A 16,090-nucleotide genomic window follows, 5' to 3' on the forward strand; every position below is an offset into this window, starting at 1 on the left:
GAATTTGGCAGAGTGGTGGGGGGGCTCCTGTCCCTTCAGGGCCCAGGCTTGCCGCAGGACAAGAGGAGAGGAAGGAAAGCCAGGAGGTCGGGATCTGAAGTGGGACCCCACCTCGGCTGGCTGACAGGTCTGCACCAGCAGGAGGTGTCCCATCAGGGGGGCCGCCATCCTTGGGCTGGAGGAACTGGCAGCTCCAGGGGTGGACGCCTCCCTCCCGCTGGCACACACAGCGGGTGCCACCGGCAGAGCACCAGCTCCTCCAGCCCAGAGCCGGCCACCAGCCTCTTTCCTCCTCCCTCCCTCCTTCCCTCCCTCCCCGCTTTCTTTCCTGCGGGGATTGAACCCAGGGTTACTCAACCAGAGTCACATCCCCAGACCTTTTTATTTCTTTGTTTTACACACACACTTTTTTTTAGTTATTGATGAACCTTTATTTTAATCATTTATTTATACGCAGTGCTGAGAATCGAACCCCGCGCCTCACGTGCGCTAGGCACGCGCTCTACCACTGAGCCCCAGCCCCAGCCGCCAAGCTCTTTTTACATTTTATTTAGAGCCAGGGTCTCACTGGGATGCTCAGCGCCTCACTCTGCTGAGGCTGGCTTTGACTTGCAATCCTCCTGCCTCAGCCTCCCAGTCACTGGGATCAGGGGTGTGTGCCGCCTGACACGGCCCACCCCCCAGGGTGACTCACTTGGAGCAGTGAATGAAGCCTCCAAGGTGGAGGAGGGCCAGGTCTGAGGAGCTGTCCTCCAGCGCTCATCACACAGGACACCCCAGGGGCAGGGGCCGCGCCTCCCCCGTTAGACTGGGGCTTCCTGAGGGAAGGGGCCACAGCTCTCAGAGAACGGCATGCCCGAAAGCGAGAGCTCCCATCAGCCCGGGCACCTCCCGGGGAAGGGACAGGCACTCCCACCAGACCGGGGCTCCTGCAGGCAGGGGCTGGTGGTCTCAGTTTTCTCCCCTGCCCAGCTCTCGTCTGGCCTGCCCTGGGTTCACACTGCTACACTGAGCACTGCGTCTTCAGGATGACCGGTGCCACCCGGCCCCAGGTGAGTGGCACGGAGCCAGGACCTGGCCCCAGGGGGAGTCAGATGTCAAGCTGGCACAGTACCTGAAGCAAGCTTCGGCTGTGGCCAGCAGTGACCAGGGATACCCTCCCTTGTGGTCCAGAGACTCATGGAAAGGCTGCTTGGGATGGAAGGAGGGACGGAGCCCAGCAGGGTAAGGCTGGACGGCACGGGCATGCCCAGGACACCCGCCAGGGAGGGAGCAGGACCCTCCCCCAGGCCTCAGCTCTAGCCGGTAAAGGACACCATCAAGCCTGAGGGCCCAGTGTGTCAAACAGGGGCCGCTTAGGCAAGTCGCAACTCCTCTTGCGGTCTAAAGTGGCCATCATAATCAGAGGGGTCGTGGCACAGACGGGGGGCTGTGAGGACAACACTGAGGGACACGGGCTGGCCAGCAGATGGGGCTGAGGACGCTGGCCATACCTGCCTCACTGCCCACCTGACCCCAATGCCCCCTCACTCTCTCCAGCCATAGAGACTCCCCAACCAAACCCTCTCCACCCACGAGCTACCTGCACAAGCCCTGTCCCCAGATCCTGGTCCTGGTCTTCATTCAGGAAGGCTCTGGGTAAGTGGGAGCAGCCAGGTCCTGCCCCTCCTCCTGGAATTGGCCTCCGGCTGGCCTCAGCTGGGGGCCGGTGCAGAGGGGACGCCTGTAAGCCCGGCTGCTCCAGAGGCCGAGGTGGGAGGGGTGTAAGTTCAAGCCCTTGTTGCAAAATAAAAAGTAGGAGGGCCTGGGCCGCAGCTGGGGATAAAGCGCCTGCTCAAATCCTAAGCCCAGTCCTCCGCGGAGCCCGCCCAGCCTTACTTCCCCAGTCCCGTGGCACACTCCCGCCGGTCACAGTTCCTACCACCAGGGCCTGGCCACTGTCTCCTTCCTGGAGGGCAGGAACCGCAGCCCAGGCCTGGCAGCGCGGCCTGGTGGAGGCTGCCTGCGGCCCAGGCCCTCTTCCACGAGAGCAGCGTGGGGAGACTGAAAGGAAAGCCCACCAGGAGGCCCGGAGCCCCGGGTTCGGTTTCCTGGACTTAGGGCGAGGTACGTGGGGCTGAGACCCGGCCAAGGAGCTGGCCCCTCTCACCCGGGGCACCCATGGGGCTGACCGATGGTAAGGGGCCTCGGAACGATGCCAGGAAACAAACTGAGCGCAGGGCCCAGGGAGCGGCGCTGGGCGGGCAGCCCTGCCCACCTCGCTGTCCTCCCCTCCTGCCTGTCGCCTCCTCCAGGAAGCCACCCGTCTCCAGGGAGACCTGTCCCTCTTTTCCAACTAAAATCACCCAGGCTAACCTCTGCTGAGCAATTACTACATGCCAGAGTTTGGAGCTAAACTTCATTTAATCCTTAAAAGGACTTAGGAAGAGGTGGCATCGACGGCCCATTTCACAGGTCACTGAGGCACTGGAAAGCCACGATGCCAACCGAGCTAAACCCTATTCTGCTTCTTCCTGAGCACCAGGCATAGGACTCCCCTGGGGTGTCATTCTGGCTCCTGTGTCCCCACACCGGGTGGGGTGTGTCACAGAGAGGGCACCGAGATGGAGGTCAAAGAAAACAGGGGCCCCGGGAGGCTGGGCCGGCAGACGGGTCCTCCCCTCTGGCTCTCTCACACTGGCCACCATGTTCCCCAGGGCAGCCCAGACCACTGGCACCTTGGGAAGGAGCAACGGAAACAGGCGGTGCTGGGAGTAGCGTTTACTAGGTGGTCTCGAGGCACCCGGGCAGCCCCGGTGCACCTGCAGCTGTGGCCCCGGGACAGCCAGGCAGGATGAGGTAGTGGGTGGAGGGCGAGGCACTGTCCTCTGAGGCCCTGGGCTCTCTGCTGCAGCCCCTCCCTCGAAGCTCCCTGGGACAGCTGCCTTGGACCCAGGGTGGGTGGGTCAGCCCTGGGGACCGTCCTGCTTCCGGGCGAGCCAGTCAATCTGGTGGGGAGGCAGTTGGGCCAGGAATTCTAGGCCTCCCACAGGCTGTCACCAAGGCCCAATCCAGGGGCGGCGGCAGCCCCACTGCCCACACCTCTCCCTTCCCGGGCTGGCACCTGGAGGTCCCTGTCCTCCTGGGGTGCCAGTCAGCTGGGGAGGAGGGGCTCCTGCTCGGGGGAGGTGGTGTTGTTCCGGTACATCAGGAACTGGATGGAGATCTGCGGCCACGTTAAGGCTAACCCAGCGGACCGGGCTGGACCTGCCTCCCTCGGGAGCTGCCTCCCATGTCCCTCCCTCTCGCAGGTGAGGCGCGACCTCCCCACCCTGGCTCTCGCTGTACCCTGCCCCCTGCATGCTGTCCCGGCTCCTTGTGCCCAACTACACTCCACTGGTCTTTGAGTCCAGCCAAGTCTTTCCTCAGGCAGCCTCACCTGACCCTGGCCCAGGACCCTGCTGTCTTCCCAGCCTACAGCATCGTGGGGTACACCCTGTAGCTGGGTCACCTTGGGCCACTAGAACTTCAATTCTTTTTTTTTTTTTGCGGTACTGGGGATCGAACTCAGGGCCTTGTGCTTGCAAGGCAAGCACTCTACCAGCTGAGCTACCTCCCCAGCCCAATTCTTTTCTTATCACATCCTGCAGGGACTCAGCAAATGTTAGAACAAGGTCCATGTTTCCCTTCTCCCAAATAAGACCCAAGTAATGTCCTGTCCTGCCATGTAGCAAATATTTGCTGAGCACATGCTGGGTGCCAAGTCACGTGCGGAGGGCTTTCCGTTATGTGACATGATCACCCATTATCCTGCTAACTCAGACGAAGACATGGAAGCACAGGCTGATGGGGTGCCCTGTGTCACACAGCTAGGAAGTAGTGGAGGAGGCAGGATTTGAGCCCCGGGTCTTCTGACACTCATTTCCGTGGGGCTCCACGTTCCAGCTCACACTCCCAGGGCCTGTATGGAGCCCCTCTTTTCTATTCCTCAGGCCCTTTGCACAAGCTGTGCCTAACCAACTTCTCCTTCGGGCCAGCTTAAATGATCCATCTGGAGGCCTCAGCTTCCTCTCTGAACCGGGGCAGTCCCGAGGAAATACTCTCCTGCTGTCTTTCTCTGCAGCACTTGGTATCCCTGCAAGAAGTACCTAGCTGACGATTCTGTGTCCTGACTCCCCACTGAGCTGTCAGGGTCACCAGGTGAGGGCCGTTCTGTTCTTGCTCATTGATGAACCTGGTGCCTAGGTGGATGGGCAGATGGATGGGTGGGTGGAGGAATGGACGGAGGGAGGGGTGGATGGGCGGGCTGAGGGGTGGGTGGGCGCCAGCTTGCCCAGGTAGGTGGACAAAGGGTGGGAGGGAGGGAGGGCTGGCTGGCTGGGTGGAGAGACGAGTGCAGAAGCTGTCGTAGGCAGGAGCTGTGCCACCCACCCTGCCCTGGCCCTGGACCCCTGGAAGGATATGACCGTGTCCAGCAGCAGCACGCCCAGGCTGCCCACGAGCCAGGGCAGGTGGTGCAGCACGTAGCTGCCCTTGCTCTGGCCGACCTCGGGGTTCTTGAGCAGCACGCTCAGCCCATACGACGTGTTCCCCAGCATAACCAGCGCGAACAGCGAGTAGGAGATGCCCTGGGTCGACCTCCGTAGGAACTGGGGGCGAAGGGCGGGTTAGTGACACCCAAGAGGGCTCCTGTCGCCCTGGACTGTAACTGTCCGTGTGTCTGTCGGCCCTCTATCGTAACACCGAGCTGGTTTTTCACTGTGCCCAGCACCCAACTTGTGCCTGGCATACAGACCAGCCTCTCCAGGGCCCACCTGACCCAGCCCCCACCCGTGACGGCTGGCCCCCGACACCCACTCTCCAGCCCTGCAGACTCCCGTGCCCGGCCAGCGTCCCATCCCTGTCCTCACCTTCTCCCCTCGGCTGAGCTCAGCCACTCCCCCTCCCGTGACCCCCAACTGCCCTGAGACACACGCAGGTCTCATGCATTCCTCAATGGCGGCCCTCCCCACACCCATTTTCCAGAGCAGAAACTGAGGCACGGAGAGTGGAAGGAACTCGCCAAGCCAACAGTGGGGCTGGTCCCAGACGGTCTGGATAACAAGCCCTGCACCAGGCTACTGCTCAACCCAGAGAGCTGGCGACCCCGCCCCTCGAAGCTCACGTTGGTGTGGATCTGAGGCAGCCTGGACAGCAGGTAGAGCACACTGGAGACGGAGCCGATGACGAAGCCCACGATCTCCTGTTTTGTGAAGGGCTGGGGGCGGGAGAGAGTGCTCAGCGGCCAGTGTGGGCTGCAGTGCAGAGAGATCCCTCCCAGAGGGGATCCCCAGCCCCCCACTAACCTGCGCCTCACCTTGCTGCCCGGCTCCACAGACAGGAGTGTCCGCCCCCGGAAGCCCTCCCTCGGGGCAGCCGCAGGGCTGGTGCTGCTCAGCAGGGGCATGGTACACACAGTCCCCAAGAGGAACAGGAGCGCAGAATTGATGGGGGCAGATACTGGTCATGAGGAGGAGAGAAGCCAGGGTTAGGGATCAGAGTGGCAAAGGAGACTGGGACTGGGGACCTGGCCTTGCCCCTAAGCTTTTAGAAGCTGTGCCTCGGACAAGTGACCTAACCTCTCTGAGGTTTTTTTGGTTTGTTTTTTTGACGCTGGGGATTGAATCCAGCGGTACTTTCCCACTGAGCTATATCCCCAGTCCTTCTTATTTTTTATTTTCAGACAGGATCTCATTAAATTGCATAGGGCTTCACTAAATTGGTGAGGCTGGCCTCAAACTTGCTATCTTCCTGCCTCAGTCTCTCTATTTTTTTTAAAGAATTGAACTAACCTTTATTTTACTTATTTGTTTTTATGTGGTGCTGAGGTTCAAACCCAGGGCCTCACCGGAGCTGGGCAAGTGCTCTACCACTGAGTACAGCCCCAGCCTGCCTCAGCCCCCCGAGTTGCTGGGATTACAGGCTGTACCACTGTAACGACAGTACCCTTCTAGAGGTGGACGAGGAGGGACGAGCTGTCCCTCCCAGGGGCCTCCACGGTCCTGTCAGCCCTCAAGCTGACCTTGTCTGTTTGCCCTGTGAGTCCTGCTGGGCAGAGGCAGCCTGTGTGACATGTCCTCATTTCCCACCTCTGAGGCCAGGGACACAGAGGAGGAGCAAGGCCACGTTTGCTGAACAAGAATTCAGTGGAGTGACCTCCCGGCGGTCTGGGCCCGGATGTGTCCATGCCCTGACCTTCCATCTTGGCCGACTGAGGTCCCGGCTTTTGGATAAGGCCGTGGGGGTTAGTCTTATCACCCTGTGGGAGGCCCGCTTCCTCCCCTCTTCCAGGCCCTCTCGGCTGCCAGTGGAGCTCCTGGCACTCACGGGGAGAGGGCCGCTTCTTGAACTTGTAATGGAAGTACAGCGTCAGCATCATCAGGTCGGCCAGAACGTAATACACGGCTGTGTAGGTCTGCAAGACAAGGGGCAGGGTGCGCGCTGGCTGTGGTCCCCGAGACTGCCGCATCCCAGCCGGCCACCTGACGGTCACTTCACCTCCCAGACCTGTGTCCTCCCCAGGGAAGGAGGAACCACAGGTCCTACCCTGGGACGTGGGATCAGGTGGGCCGTGGGCCCTGCCAAGCATTCAGCCCCAGCAGGTGCCAAGGATCCATGGCTAGCGCTAAGTCGGCTCAAAACAGGACTCTGGTCACGTGATGCCTCCGGGTTAGCCTGACACGGGAGCAGTGGAGGCTTTATGGTCCCCTCGGGAGGACACTGTCTTCCTGTGATTCCAGCTCTGCCTGGCCACAGGAGCGGATGCCACCTGGGTTCCCAAAGACTTCATTTCCTCAAGGGTTCCACACCCTGAAAACCCAGGGTCTAGCCTCTCAGAAGCCAAAGGTCCCAGAGGTTTGGTGAACTCACACTGCAGAGGGGGAAGCTGAGGCCCAGAGGCGGGCGGTAACTTGCCCCCGTCACACAGCGTGACAAGCACGAGGCTCTCTCTAGACGTGGTCAGGGTCCTGGAGCCTGGACCCCCTTTTTCGGCTGCGCCCAAGGCCTCTCCTTAGCTGCTCCACCCTGCCTGGGGACCCACCCACCTGCAGGGGCAGTTGGTCAGCCAGGAAGGAGCCGATGAGGTTGCAGGAGTCTCCGCCGATCCAGCCCAGGAGGAACCACAGGGACAGGGCCTGGTCCATGTTGCCTGTCTTGCAGGCCTTGATGTACTGGCTGTGGAAGAAGAGGACACGCAGTTCAGAGGCCAGGGGCTGTGAAGCCCCCTCAGAGGGCCAGTGAGGGAACCTCCCCAGAAGAGGTGACCACGGTCCAGGGAGGCGTGGGCAGCAATGGCCAGGAGCCCGTGCTTCCTGCAGGCAGGAGCGGCGGGAGGTCTTGCTCTCAGGAGCCTCCACCGCACCCTGGGGCCCCCGGGGACTTAGGTCTACGGAGGGTCCTAAGTTTGTGTCGGGCTGAAGAACAACTTCACAGGTTCCCTGGCAGCACTTTGCTTTTTAATCAGGATGGGGGTGTTGGAAGCAAGGCGGCCATGGCGGCAGGGCCCAAGACCCTGGAGCACTTGATGACAGATGACAGGCCAAACCACAGCCCGGCCGTCCTCAGAGGGCCAGCGGGGGTGTAGGCAGGGATCCTGTCACTCTGCAGCAAACGTCCCAGGCTTTGCTTCCCTGGGTGTTTCCCCAAAGGTCCCCAGTGCTGGAACCCTTTTCTGGAACTGTGGTCAGGTGGTAGTATGAGCCCGAATCCCACGTGAGCCAGTGCTGCCCAGGCCACAGGGCTCGGCACGCTTGCGTACTGACCCCTTCAGTCCTCACAGCCCCCAGGAAGGCAGGTCTGTCGTGATCCTCCCCGCGGGGGACTGAGGAGCTGATGTCCTGGCTCGGATCCAGACCCCAACAGAGCCATCTGCTGCTCCAACTTCCCTTCCCTCCCGCCCTCCCCTTCCAGTGAGGGATGGACCCCGGGCCTCCCACAGCAGGCAAGACCCTGTCTCTGAGCAGCACCCTCAGGACCTCAAAGACCTGACTCATCTGCAAAGAGGAAGAAAGGACCGGATGGCAAAGGAGGGAGAAGAGGCTGAGGGTCACTTCACGTGCTGGCCCTGGGTCCACCCGCGGCCCCGGAAGGAAAGGGAAGGAAGAAGCTGAAGGGCATCTCGCCCCACCCTCCGCCCAGGCCTGGCCCTTCCCACCCGCCCAGCACCCGCGGCTCCCGGAGCCCTGCTCCACCCAGCACCCTCTGGTGTCCTGACCAGGGGTCCTACCAAGCCTTGTTCCCGCAGAGCCGGCCTTCCTCTCAGATTTTTCTAGAACTCTGATCTTGCCAAAGCCAGTCGGCCGTCCAGTCCAGTCCTCGGTAAGGACCACACCCTCTGGCACCTGCCCTGCGACCCCAGGAGGCCCCACCCCACCCAGCCTGGCCCTCCTTCCTCCCCGCTCACCCGATGGCCTGCCCCGCTTCGGGGCCCAGCAGCCTCCTCACCTTTCACACCTCGGAAATGCCTCCTCCCCTGGCTCCCCCCAGGAGCCCAGCAGCTCCTCTCCTCCCTCTGGTGACACCCGACAACCCCACCCCTCCTGGGCCCACACTTCCTGAGGGCAGCGCCTCAGGCTCCTCCTAAGATGCTCTGACTCGACTTGTCTCATAAATCGCAGGAGAGTGACTTTGTCCACCCAGGGGACCAAGAGTTCTAGGGAATAACTAGGAGGCAGCTGCCCTTCTCCCTCTGCAGCCTCCAACCCCCTCACTGGTTAATCAATCAGGCCCAGGCAGGAAGCAGAAGCCTCAGGAGCGCCTCAGACACTGTCTCCCCTTGGGAGGCTTCCGCAGTTTCCCAAGCTCTAGTCTCTCCCACCCTTCTTCCCTGTCACTCCCAGATTGTCTTTTCAGACAATCATTCAGACCAGAATGGATGCTCTGCAGAGGTAAAGATGCAGCCATCTGGCTACTCATGTCATAGTTCACCGACACCCGGAGCAGGCAATTCAGCAGATGCCAGCCTCCAACAGGGCACTGGGGCAATTCAACCGGGAAGGGACAGTCCTTTCAACACACAATGCTGGGACCGCCAGATATCCACATGCAAAAGAATGAAGATGGGCCCCTACCTCACACCACATGCAAAACATCACACCCACCGATCAAACATCTACATGTACGTTACATCTAGGAAACTCGTAGAATAAAAGGACCGATCTCTGTCACCTGGGTTAGATATGACACCAAAAGAAAAAGAACACATAGAGTGGGCTGGGGAGATGGCTCAGCTGGTAGAGTGCTCGCCTCACAAGCACGAGGCTCTGGGTTCGATCCCCAGCACCGCCAAAAAAAAAAAAAAAAAAAAAAAAAAAAAAAAAAAAAAAGACACATAAAAGGACTGAAGGGGTCAATACACAAGCGCGCCGAGCCCTGTGGCCCGGGCAGCACTGGCTCATGTGGGATTCGGGCTCATACTACCACCTGATCACAGTTCTAGAAAAGAACACGTAAAAAAAAATAAGGACACCATCAGAAAGCTCTGCACTCCTACCAGGACAGCTGTGATAACAAGACAATACCAAGGTCCCAGGAGGACTGGGAGGAAGGAGGTTCCTGTATACCGCTGGTGGAAAGGTCAAACGCATAGACCATTTGAAAAGTAGTCCAGCAAGTCCTCAAAAGACTAAGCCAAGTTAGGCTGGCCACGGTGACACACACCTGTAAACCCAGTGACTCAGGAGGCAAAGGCAGGAGGATCACAAGTTCAAGGCCAGCCTCAGTCTCAGCAACTTAGCAAGACCCTGTCTCTAAATAAATAATAAAAAGGACTAGGGATGTGGCCCAGCACAGTACCAACCCTCGCCCCCCACACAAAAAAGATTAAACAGAGTTACCATTTGACTCAGCAATTCTAATCCTTGGGAAATATTCAAGAGAAGTAAAAACATAAATCCTCACTAACACTTGTACGTGGACATATATACAACATGAACCACGGTGACTAAAAAAGAGCAATGATGCCAACGTTCATCAATGGATGAAAGCATGAACAAAATGTGGTACGTACGTAGAATGGAATATTATTCAGCCATAAAAAGCACTGAAATACTGATATATAGTACAACATGGACAACTAACCTTCCTTTCTTCTGTCTTTCCTTCCCTCTCTTGCTCTCCTTTACCTCCCTCCTTCCAATTGAACCCAGAACACTTTACCACTGAGCCACATCCCCAGTCATTTTTGTTTTTTATTCTGAGACAGCTCACTAAGTTACTTAGGGCCTTGCTAATTTTCTGAGACTGACCTTGAACTTGATCCTCCTGCTCTTGGCTTCCCAGTTGCTGAAATTGAGACTGCAGGTGTATGTCACTGTGCCCCTCTCTCTCCCTCTCTCTCTCTCTCTCTCTCTGAGACAGGGTCCAGTTATGTTGCCCAAGCTGGCCTTGAATTCCTGGGTTCATGTGATCCTCCTGCCTCAGCCTCCCAAGCAGGTGGACAACAGGTAGGTACCATTGCATGAGCAACATGGATGAACCTTGAAGATCTTATATGAAGTGAAAGAAGCTAGGGCCAGAAGTCACATACTCTATGATTCCGTTTATGTCAATGAAGAAATGTCCAGACCAGGCAAATCTACAGAGACGAAGAAAGGAGACGGGTGCCCGCCAGGACAGAGGGTTAGGGGAAAGGAGAAGTGACTGCTGACAGGTGTAAGTCTGTTTTGGGGTGATGACACTGTTCTAAAGTGAATTGTGGCAACAGTTACACAACTCGGGATCTACTGAAATCACTGATTTATACATTGAAATGGGTTAGCTGTACCATAAGTGAATTCTTTTTTTTTTTTTTTTAATTTTTTTAGTTTCAGATGGACACAATGTCTTTATTTTATTTATTTATATGGTGCTGAGAATCGAACCCAGTGCCCCACACATGCAAGACAAGCACTCTACCACTGAGCCACAACCCTACTGTGAATTCTCTCTTAATAAAGCTATTAAAACCATGTCATGGGGCTGGGGAGATAGCTCAGTTGGTAGAGTGCTTGCCTTGTAAGCACAAGGCCCTGGGTTCGATCCCCAGCACCCAGAAAAACAAACAAACAAATAAAACCATGTCATGCCCCTGACTAAACCATTATCTTTGTCCCTCACAATAAAGGACCCAGTTCTCTTTGTTGTAGTTCTGGGGATGGAACCCAGGGCCTCACACATGCCTAACACACCCTACCACTGAGACAAGAGCATCTTTCTTTCTTTCTTTCTCTCTCTCTCTTTCTTTCTTTTTAATATTTTTTGTTGTCCATGGACCTTTATTTAATTTACTTATTTATATGCAGTGCCCCACTCGAACCCAGTGCCCCACAGGTGCCAGGCAAGCGCTCTACCACTGAGCCACAACCCAGCCCAAGAGCACGTTCCTTAACACTGGAGAACGGGCCTCAGGTGGTGGCTCCCTAGCCGACCTCCTTGACCTCCCCCACGCTGTCCAGCCAGCGCCGTGGCACTGTCCCCTCTCCGCACCCGCTGATCCCTGGTGGCGCTCCCTCCCGCGCTCCAGTTCTCCCCTGTCGAGGGCTCCTGGCTGAGGGCGACCTCCAGGCCCTTTCTGACCGCAGCCCCTCCCGCCTCTGCAGACTGGGGAGGCGCCCTCTCCTCGGCTTCGAGTAGTGAGATGACAGTGCCACCAGCACGAGCTGTCACGCCCGTGCACGTGTGTGAAGGCCCGAGTGCATGTGATCCTCACAGCAGCCCCAGGGTGGAAACCCGTCCCCATTTCACAGATGAGGAGGTGGACACAGAGCAGTGGTGTGGCTGCCGGTGGGTGGCAGAGCTCAGTGCGGGCACTCCTGACCCCTGTGGTCGGGCACTGTGTCCTTGGACCCCCATACAGCAGTGGTCACACTACAGTTCCACCCCCAGATTGTCCAAGCTCTGAGGTCAGGAGCCTGCTTGCCACCTCCAGCCCTCCCACCTTCCCAGCTGTGCCACCCAGGGCCAGTTCCTTAACCTCCCTGGTTTCAGGTCCCTCAACTGTCAAATCGGGAAAGTAACTACCTGTCTGTCACAGGGTTGTTAGGAGAACCAGATGAGGTAAAAACACGTCCAGCCCCTGGACAGGGCAGGTGCTCAGTAAACTATACAGACGTTACCTGTCTCCATCAGCACTGCCCAGCACGAGGCCGGCCTACGCGGGGCTCCGCAGCCCCTCCAGAGCTGGCTGGAGGAGGGGAAGGGAAGGGGTACACCTGGCCTGGAGCCAGCCCAGCCACTGTCCCTGCCCTGCTCTGCCACCAGGGACTACTCACGGGAAGGTGGATGCTGCAAAGCAGAAAATGGAGATCAAGCCCAGGCCCACGCTGGCCTCGTCCCAGGCGTCCTGGGCACACTCGCCGAACACATCCCATATCCACTGGCTGGATCCATTGGGGCAGTTAGAGAAGTTGCCAGGGCCCAGTTTCCTCCGGACCATGGCTGCAGGGGGAGGGCCCCAGCCCGCGAGGGCGGCGTGGGAGAGGAGGCGCGGGCGTGCAGAGCAGGCGAGGGTTGGTTCTACAGGGAGAAAGAGAGGAGGCCTCAGCGGTGGAAGGCCAGCTCCTGTCCACGGTCTCCCCGACCTCCGCTCACCTGGGCCCAACCACCCGCCGTGGCCTGAGCCCCGGAACCAGAAGAGGAGGAAGTCGCAGTCCTCACCCACGGGACGGGATGCAAGGGGCCTCTGGAGACATAGATCAAATCAAGTTCTGACCCCACAAACACGCCGGGAGTGTAGGGTCTGCGGTGGGGACGGCGTGTCCACACCCCAGCTGTCCCACTGTCATGCTGTCAGTGTGGGCCAGGCCCCGGCCTCTCGGGCCTCGGCCCTCTCACCTGACAGTGGGGTAATGACAGGGCCTGTCCTGTGCGGCTGCTGAGCTGTTTCAGTGAGTTCATAGGAAAAGCACGTGGAAGTGGGCCCCAGCATCAGGTTTCCTTATGACCCATGAACATTTGGGTAGGTTCCGGGTTTTTGTTTTCATTGTAAATCACTCGAGGAGGGTCCGTGAGCCAGGCCTGTTAAGTTCATGTTCTCATTGGAAGGACGGCTGCCTATGCGTTGACCAGATGAGAACGAGGAAAAGGTGACCCAAGTGGCCCAGGTGGCTGGGGTACAAACTCAGGATGCTCGGGCCATTGTCCCCCCGAGGGGCGCCCGTGGCCCATGGGAATCAACAGCCACGTCCCAAGCCGAACGTGGCTGGTGCAGGGGAAAGTAAGAAGGACCTCCCAGGACCTGGGCTCCTGGGTCAGGTGGAGCCATCGCTGCCTGTGTGCTAACCTACAGAGGGGAGAGGAAGCAGGGCCTGCTCAGGGCCACCTGCATCCACGACAGTCACCACGGTCCTGACCAGCGGGCTCTGTGCCAGGCGCCTGTCCTGCCCTAGTGCCTTTGGTGCTCAACTTGACTTGAGGGAGCAGGGACGATAGATCCAGGAGGGACCTGAAACCAGCGCAGGGTGGTGACCCGCCAGGGTCACCTGGACAGGAAGCAAAGGAGCCAAGCCCAGGGCCAAGACCCGAGGCCCTGCTTGCAGCCACCACGCCACGCTGCCTCAGATGCTTCTGTCCCTGCCTGTGCAGTACCTCCTGTGGTCTGGCAGTGCTGCGGCATCTAGCAGAAGAGAAACCTGGCTTCCCCTTTTCTCGCTGTGCCAAGAGGGGGTTTCCTCACCCAAGCTGGGGGCGTGCTCCAGCCCCCTTGGTTCCCACTTGTGCCGGGGGCCTTGGGCTCCTCAGAAAGCAACGCCTGGCCAGACCCAGGGAAATGCTGAGGCCGGAGGATCAGGGAGTGTTAGGGAGGGAAAGGAAGCAAGTCAGCTCCTTTTCTCAGGAAGCTGAGGTTCTCAGCCCAGAAGTGACTAGCTAGGCTCAGAAGCCCTGGCTCTGAGGGCAAGGGCATCCCAGGCCACTGTCTGCCCCGCTCATTGCAGTGTCTCCAGGGCCAGGCACAGGGGAGAAAGGCTCCTCCTGGGTCTCAGTGGCTACCTTTGATGGAAGCACATACCTGATGTGCGTCTCTGGACCTGAAAGGTCACCCCAATGAACACTCGGTCCAGGTAAGAACTGCACCTCTGCGATGCCAAAGGCTTTTCAAATCCACCCCTTCTGTTCCCCAGCCAGCCTCCCTGTCGGACTGCCTCCCGCCTCCTCTCATGACACCGCTACAGTGTATCACGTCAGGACACAGTCATTCCCACACCCCTGCCTGGGTAGGGAACACTGTCCCCATTTTACAGATGTGCTGAGTGGCCTTGGGCAAGTGAGTTAATCTGCCTGAGCCCAGCTATAAAACAGGGCTAATGGCACTCCATCCTAGGGGTGGCTGTGCTGACCAAATGCACATAACCCTTGCCTCGCAGCTCACGTCCAATCTAACAGATGCTAGTGTCTGTTTTGAACACGAGGGTCCAGTATCTTGGCCACCCTGGGGCCTCTTGCTCATTCCATCCTTTCACCAGATTAGGGAGGAAATGGGGTGGATGGGGATTCTGGGTTCATGCAGGACCCTCCTCCCAGCTTCTTAAAGAACTTTGGTGCACACGATGCACTGTGAGAAAGGATGGGCTGGAGAGAGAATCTCTAGCCCCACCTAAACCCTCTCCCTGATCCCAAGGGCAGCCAGAGAGATGGTTTCCCACCAAAGCAAAGCAAGTGTCCACCATGACATACAAGTTGGAGTCCAAATTCCTTGAGAGCAAGGCCCCAAGATACCCCTAGAACTGCCCTCCTAACTTTATCTCCTGCTCCAGGTCTTCAGAGTCATTTCAGGGTCTCAGTCACCTTCACATGCTTTCTCTTCCCCTAGTAAGGCCCTCATCAGCCTTGAAGGCCTGGCAAAGACATATATGACCCAGTTCTGAAGTGCCCTATCCAAGAGGCCCAGCAAGAGGTAGCCAGACAGGACCTACTGTCTCCTCCCCCGCATGGGCCACACACGAAGGCTTAATCACACTCCTCAGCAACCACAGGTCTTTACACACGCTCTTGCCCCTCACCCTGGTGGTATACTTCCTATTCTCAGGGTCTATTATACCAGCTGCATGGCAAAGGTTCAGTAAATGTTGCCAGAGAGAGAAGAAACAGGAGGGAGGAAAAGAGAATCAGAAAGGAGGAGAAAGAGAGAAAAAGAAAGAAAAGTCACAGATAAAGGAAAAGGGAAGAAGACAAAAATTCTGACCTTAGAGGGCCTAGGATTGAGAAGAGCTACTGCCTGTTGCCTGCAGGGTTAAATGAGATAACCCAGACTAAGCCCTGAGGATGGTGCCTGGCACTGGGCAAACACTGGATAGGAACATTCAGGGAGAGCCATTCGTCTGCTCTTGCTGCATCCCACTCCAGGGACCCGCGCACAGGTAGCCTTCAGTAAGCTGAATGGACAAGACCCTGGCCAGTCCTTGCCTATCTAAATCCACACCTCCCCAGCACGCACTTGGAAACTTGTCCCAAGCCTGGCGGGAAGGGGCCGAGCTGGGCTCCCCTCCCTGCATACCTGAGCAGAATGTGGCGCGGAGCGTCTTGGCTTGAGGATTCCACCCACTCCAAGCCTCCGGAGCGGCGGTCACAACTCCTTCCTGGTGACTCAGGCTGGCGCGGGCCGTCTGTTTAGAGGGATAATGACAGGGCGGCCGCTGGGGCCAGCGCCGCGAGGCCCCCTCGCCCGGCCCGCCAGGGGGAAAACAAAGCCATCGAAAGCCAGGGGGCCCGCCGACCGGGGCCAGCAGGTGAAAAGAGGACCCGGACCTCAAACCCTGGCCAGGCCAGCCCGAGAAGCCGTGCTGATCGCCCCTGAGGTGGGGGCGACCGGGGACCCCCGAGGGCTACCCAGTGCCGGCCAGGTGTCTCGCCCCAGGCTCTCGCGCCCTAGGAGGAGACAGAAGCCCGGGACCGTGCAGAGGCTGGAGTAAGAGGCTGGAAAGACGTGGCACAAAGCACCAAGAGTCCCGACCCCCAGCCTTGGGGTCCGCTGCCAGCCCCCAGCCATCTCACCACGTCGAGATCCGCCGCGGGACCAGGCTTCTGGGTTTGGTCCCCGCCTGGGTCAGCTGACAGAGCGCTGTGGCCAGGCCCCGGGAGCCGCGCGGCTCCGCCT

The 16,090-nt window shown here is 58.6% G+C and overlaps 1 protein-coding gene across 2 annotated transcripts; it reads right to left on the reverse strand.

Moving 5' to 3' along the window:
- Window positions 1–363: 363 nt before the first annotated feature.
- Window positions 364–16,082, reverse strand: Slc66a1 (solute carrier family 66 member 1). 2 transcript variants are annotated; one of them, XR_007104995.1, is made up of 9 exons: window positions 15,988–16,082; window positions 15,491–15,599; window positions 12,270–12,513; window positions 7,065–7,194; window positions 6,346–6,433; window positions 5,325–5,478; window positions 5,144–5,236; window positions 4,443–4,628; window positions 364–3,205 (listed from the first exon to the last, which is right to left on the reverse strand). XR_007104995.1 is itself a non-coding variant. In XM_047525054.1 (9 exons), exons 3-9 carry the CDS (start codon window positions 12,431–12,433, stop codon window positions 3,134–3,136), a joined length of 876 nt encoding a protein of 291 aa, XP_047381010.1. In that variant the 5' UTR covers window positions 12,434–12,513; window positions 15,491–15,599; window positions 15,988–16,082; the 3' UTR covers window positions 364–3,133. The 2 variants fall into 2 exon arrangements, 1 of the variants encoding a protein (XP_047381010.1); XM_047525054.1 differs by having other exon boundaries at window positions 5,336–5,478.
- Window positions 16,083–16,090: the final 8 nt, after the last annotated feature.

The sequence above is a fragment of the Sciurus carolinensis genome, chromosome 1 (genome assembly GCF_902686445.1).
Source record: "Sciurus carolinensis chromosome 1, mSciCar1.2, whole genome shotgun sequence".
Lineage (NCBI taxonomy): Eukaryota > Metazoa > Chordata > Mammalia > Rodentia > Sciuridae > Sciurus > Sciurus carolinensis.

Excerpts from the sequence above, each read along its gene's own strand:
- Slc66a1 (XM_047525054.1), bottom strand. The coding sequence starts at position 12,433 with ATGGTCCGGAGGAAACTGGGCCCTGGCAACTTCTCTAACTGCCCCAAT. Across the intron at positions 5,237-5,335 it reads CTGTGGAGCCGGGCAGCAAG|CCCTTCACAAAACAGGAGAT; the intron begins GTGAGGCGCAGG and ends TCCCGCCCCCAG. Across the intron at positions 3,206-4,442 it reads TGCTGCTGCTGGACACGGTC|ATCTCCATCCAGTTCCTGAT; the intron begins ATATCCTTCCAG and ends ACGTGGCCGCAG.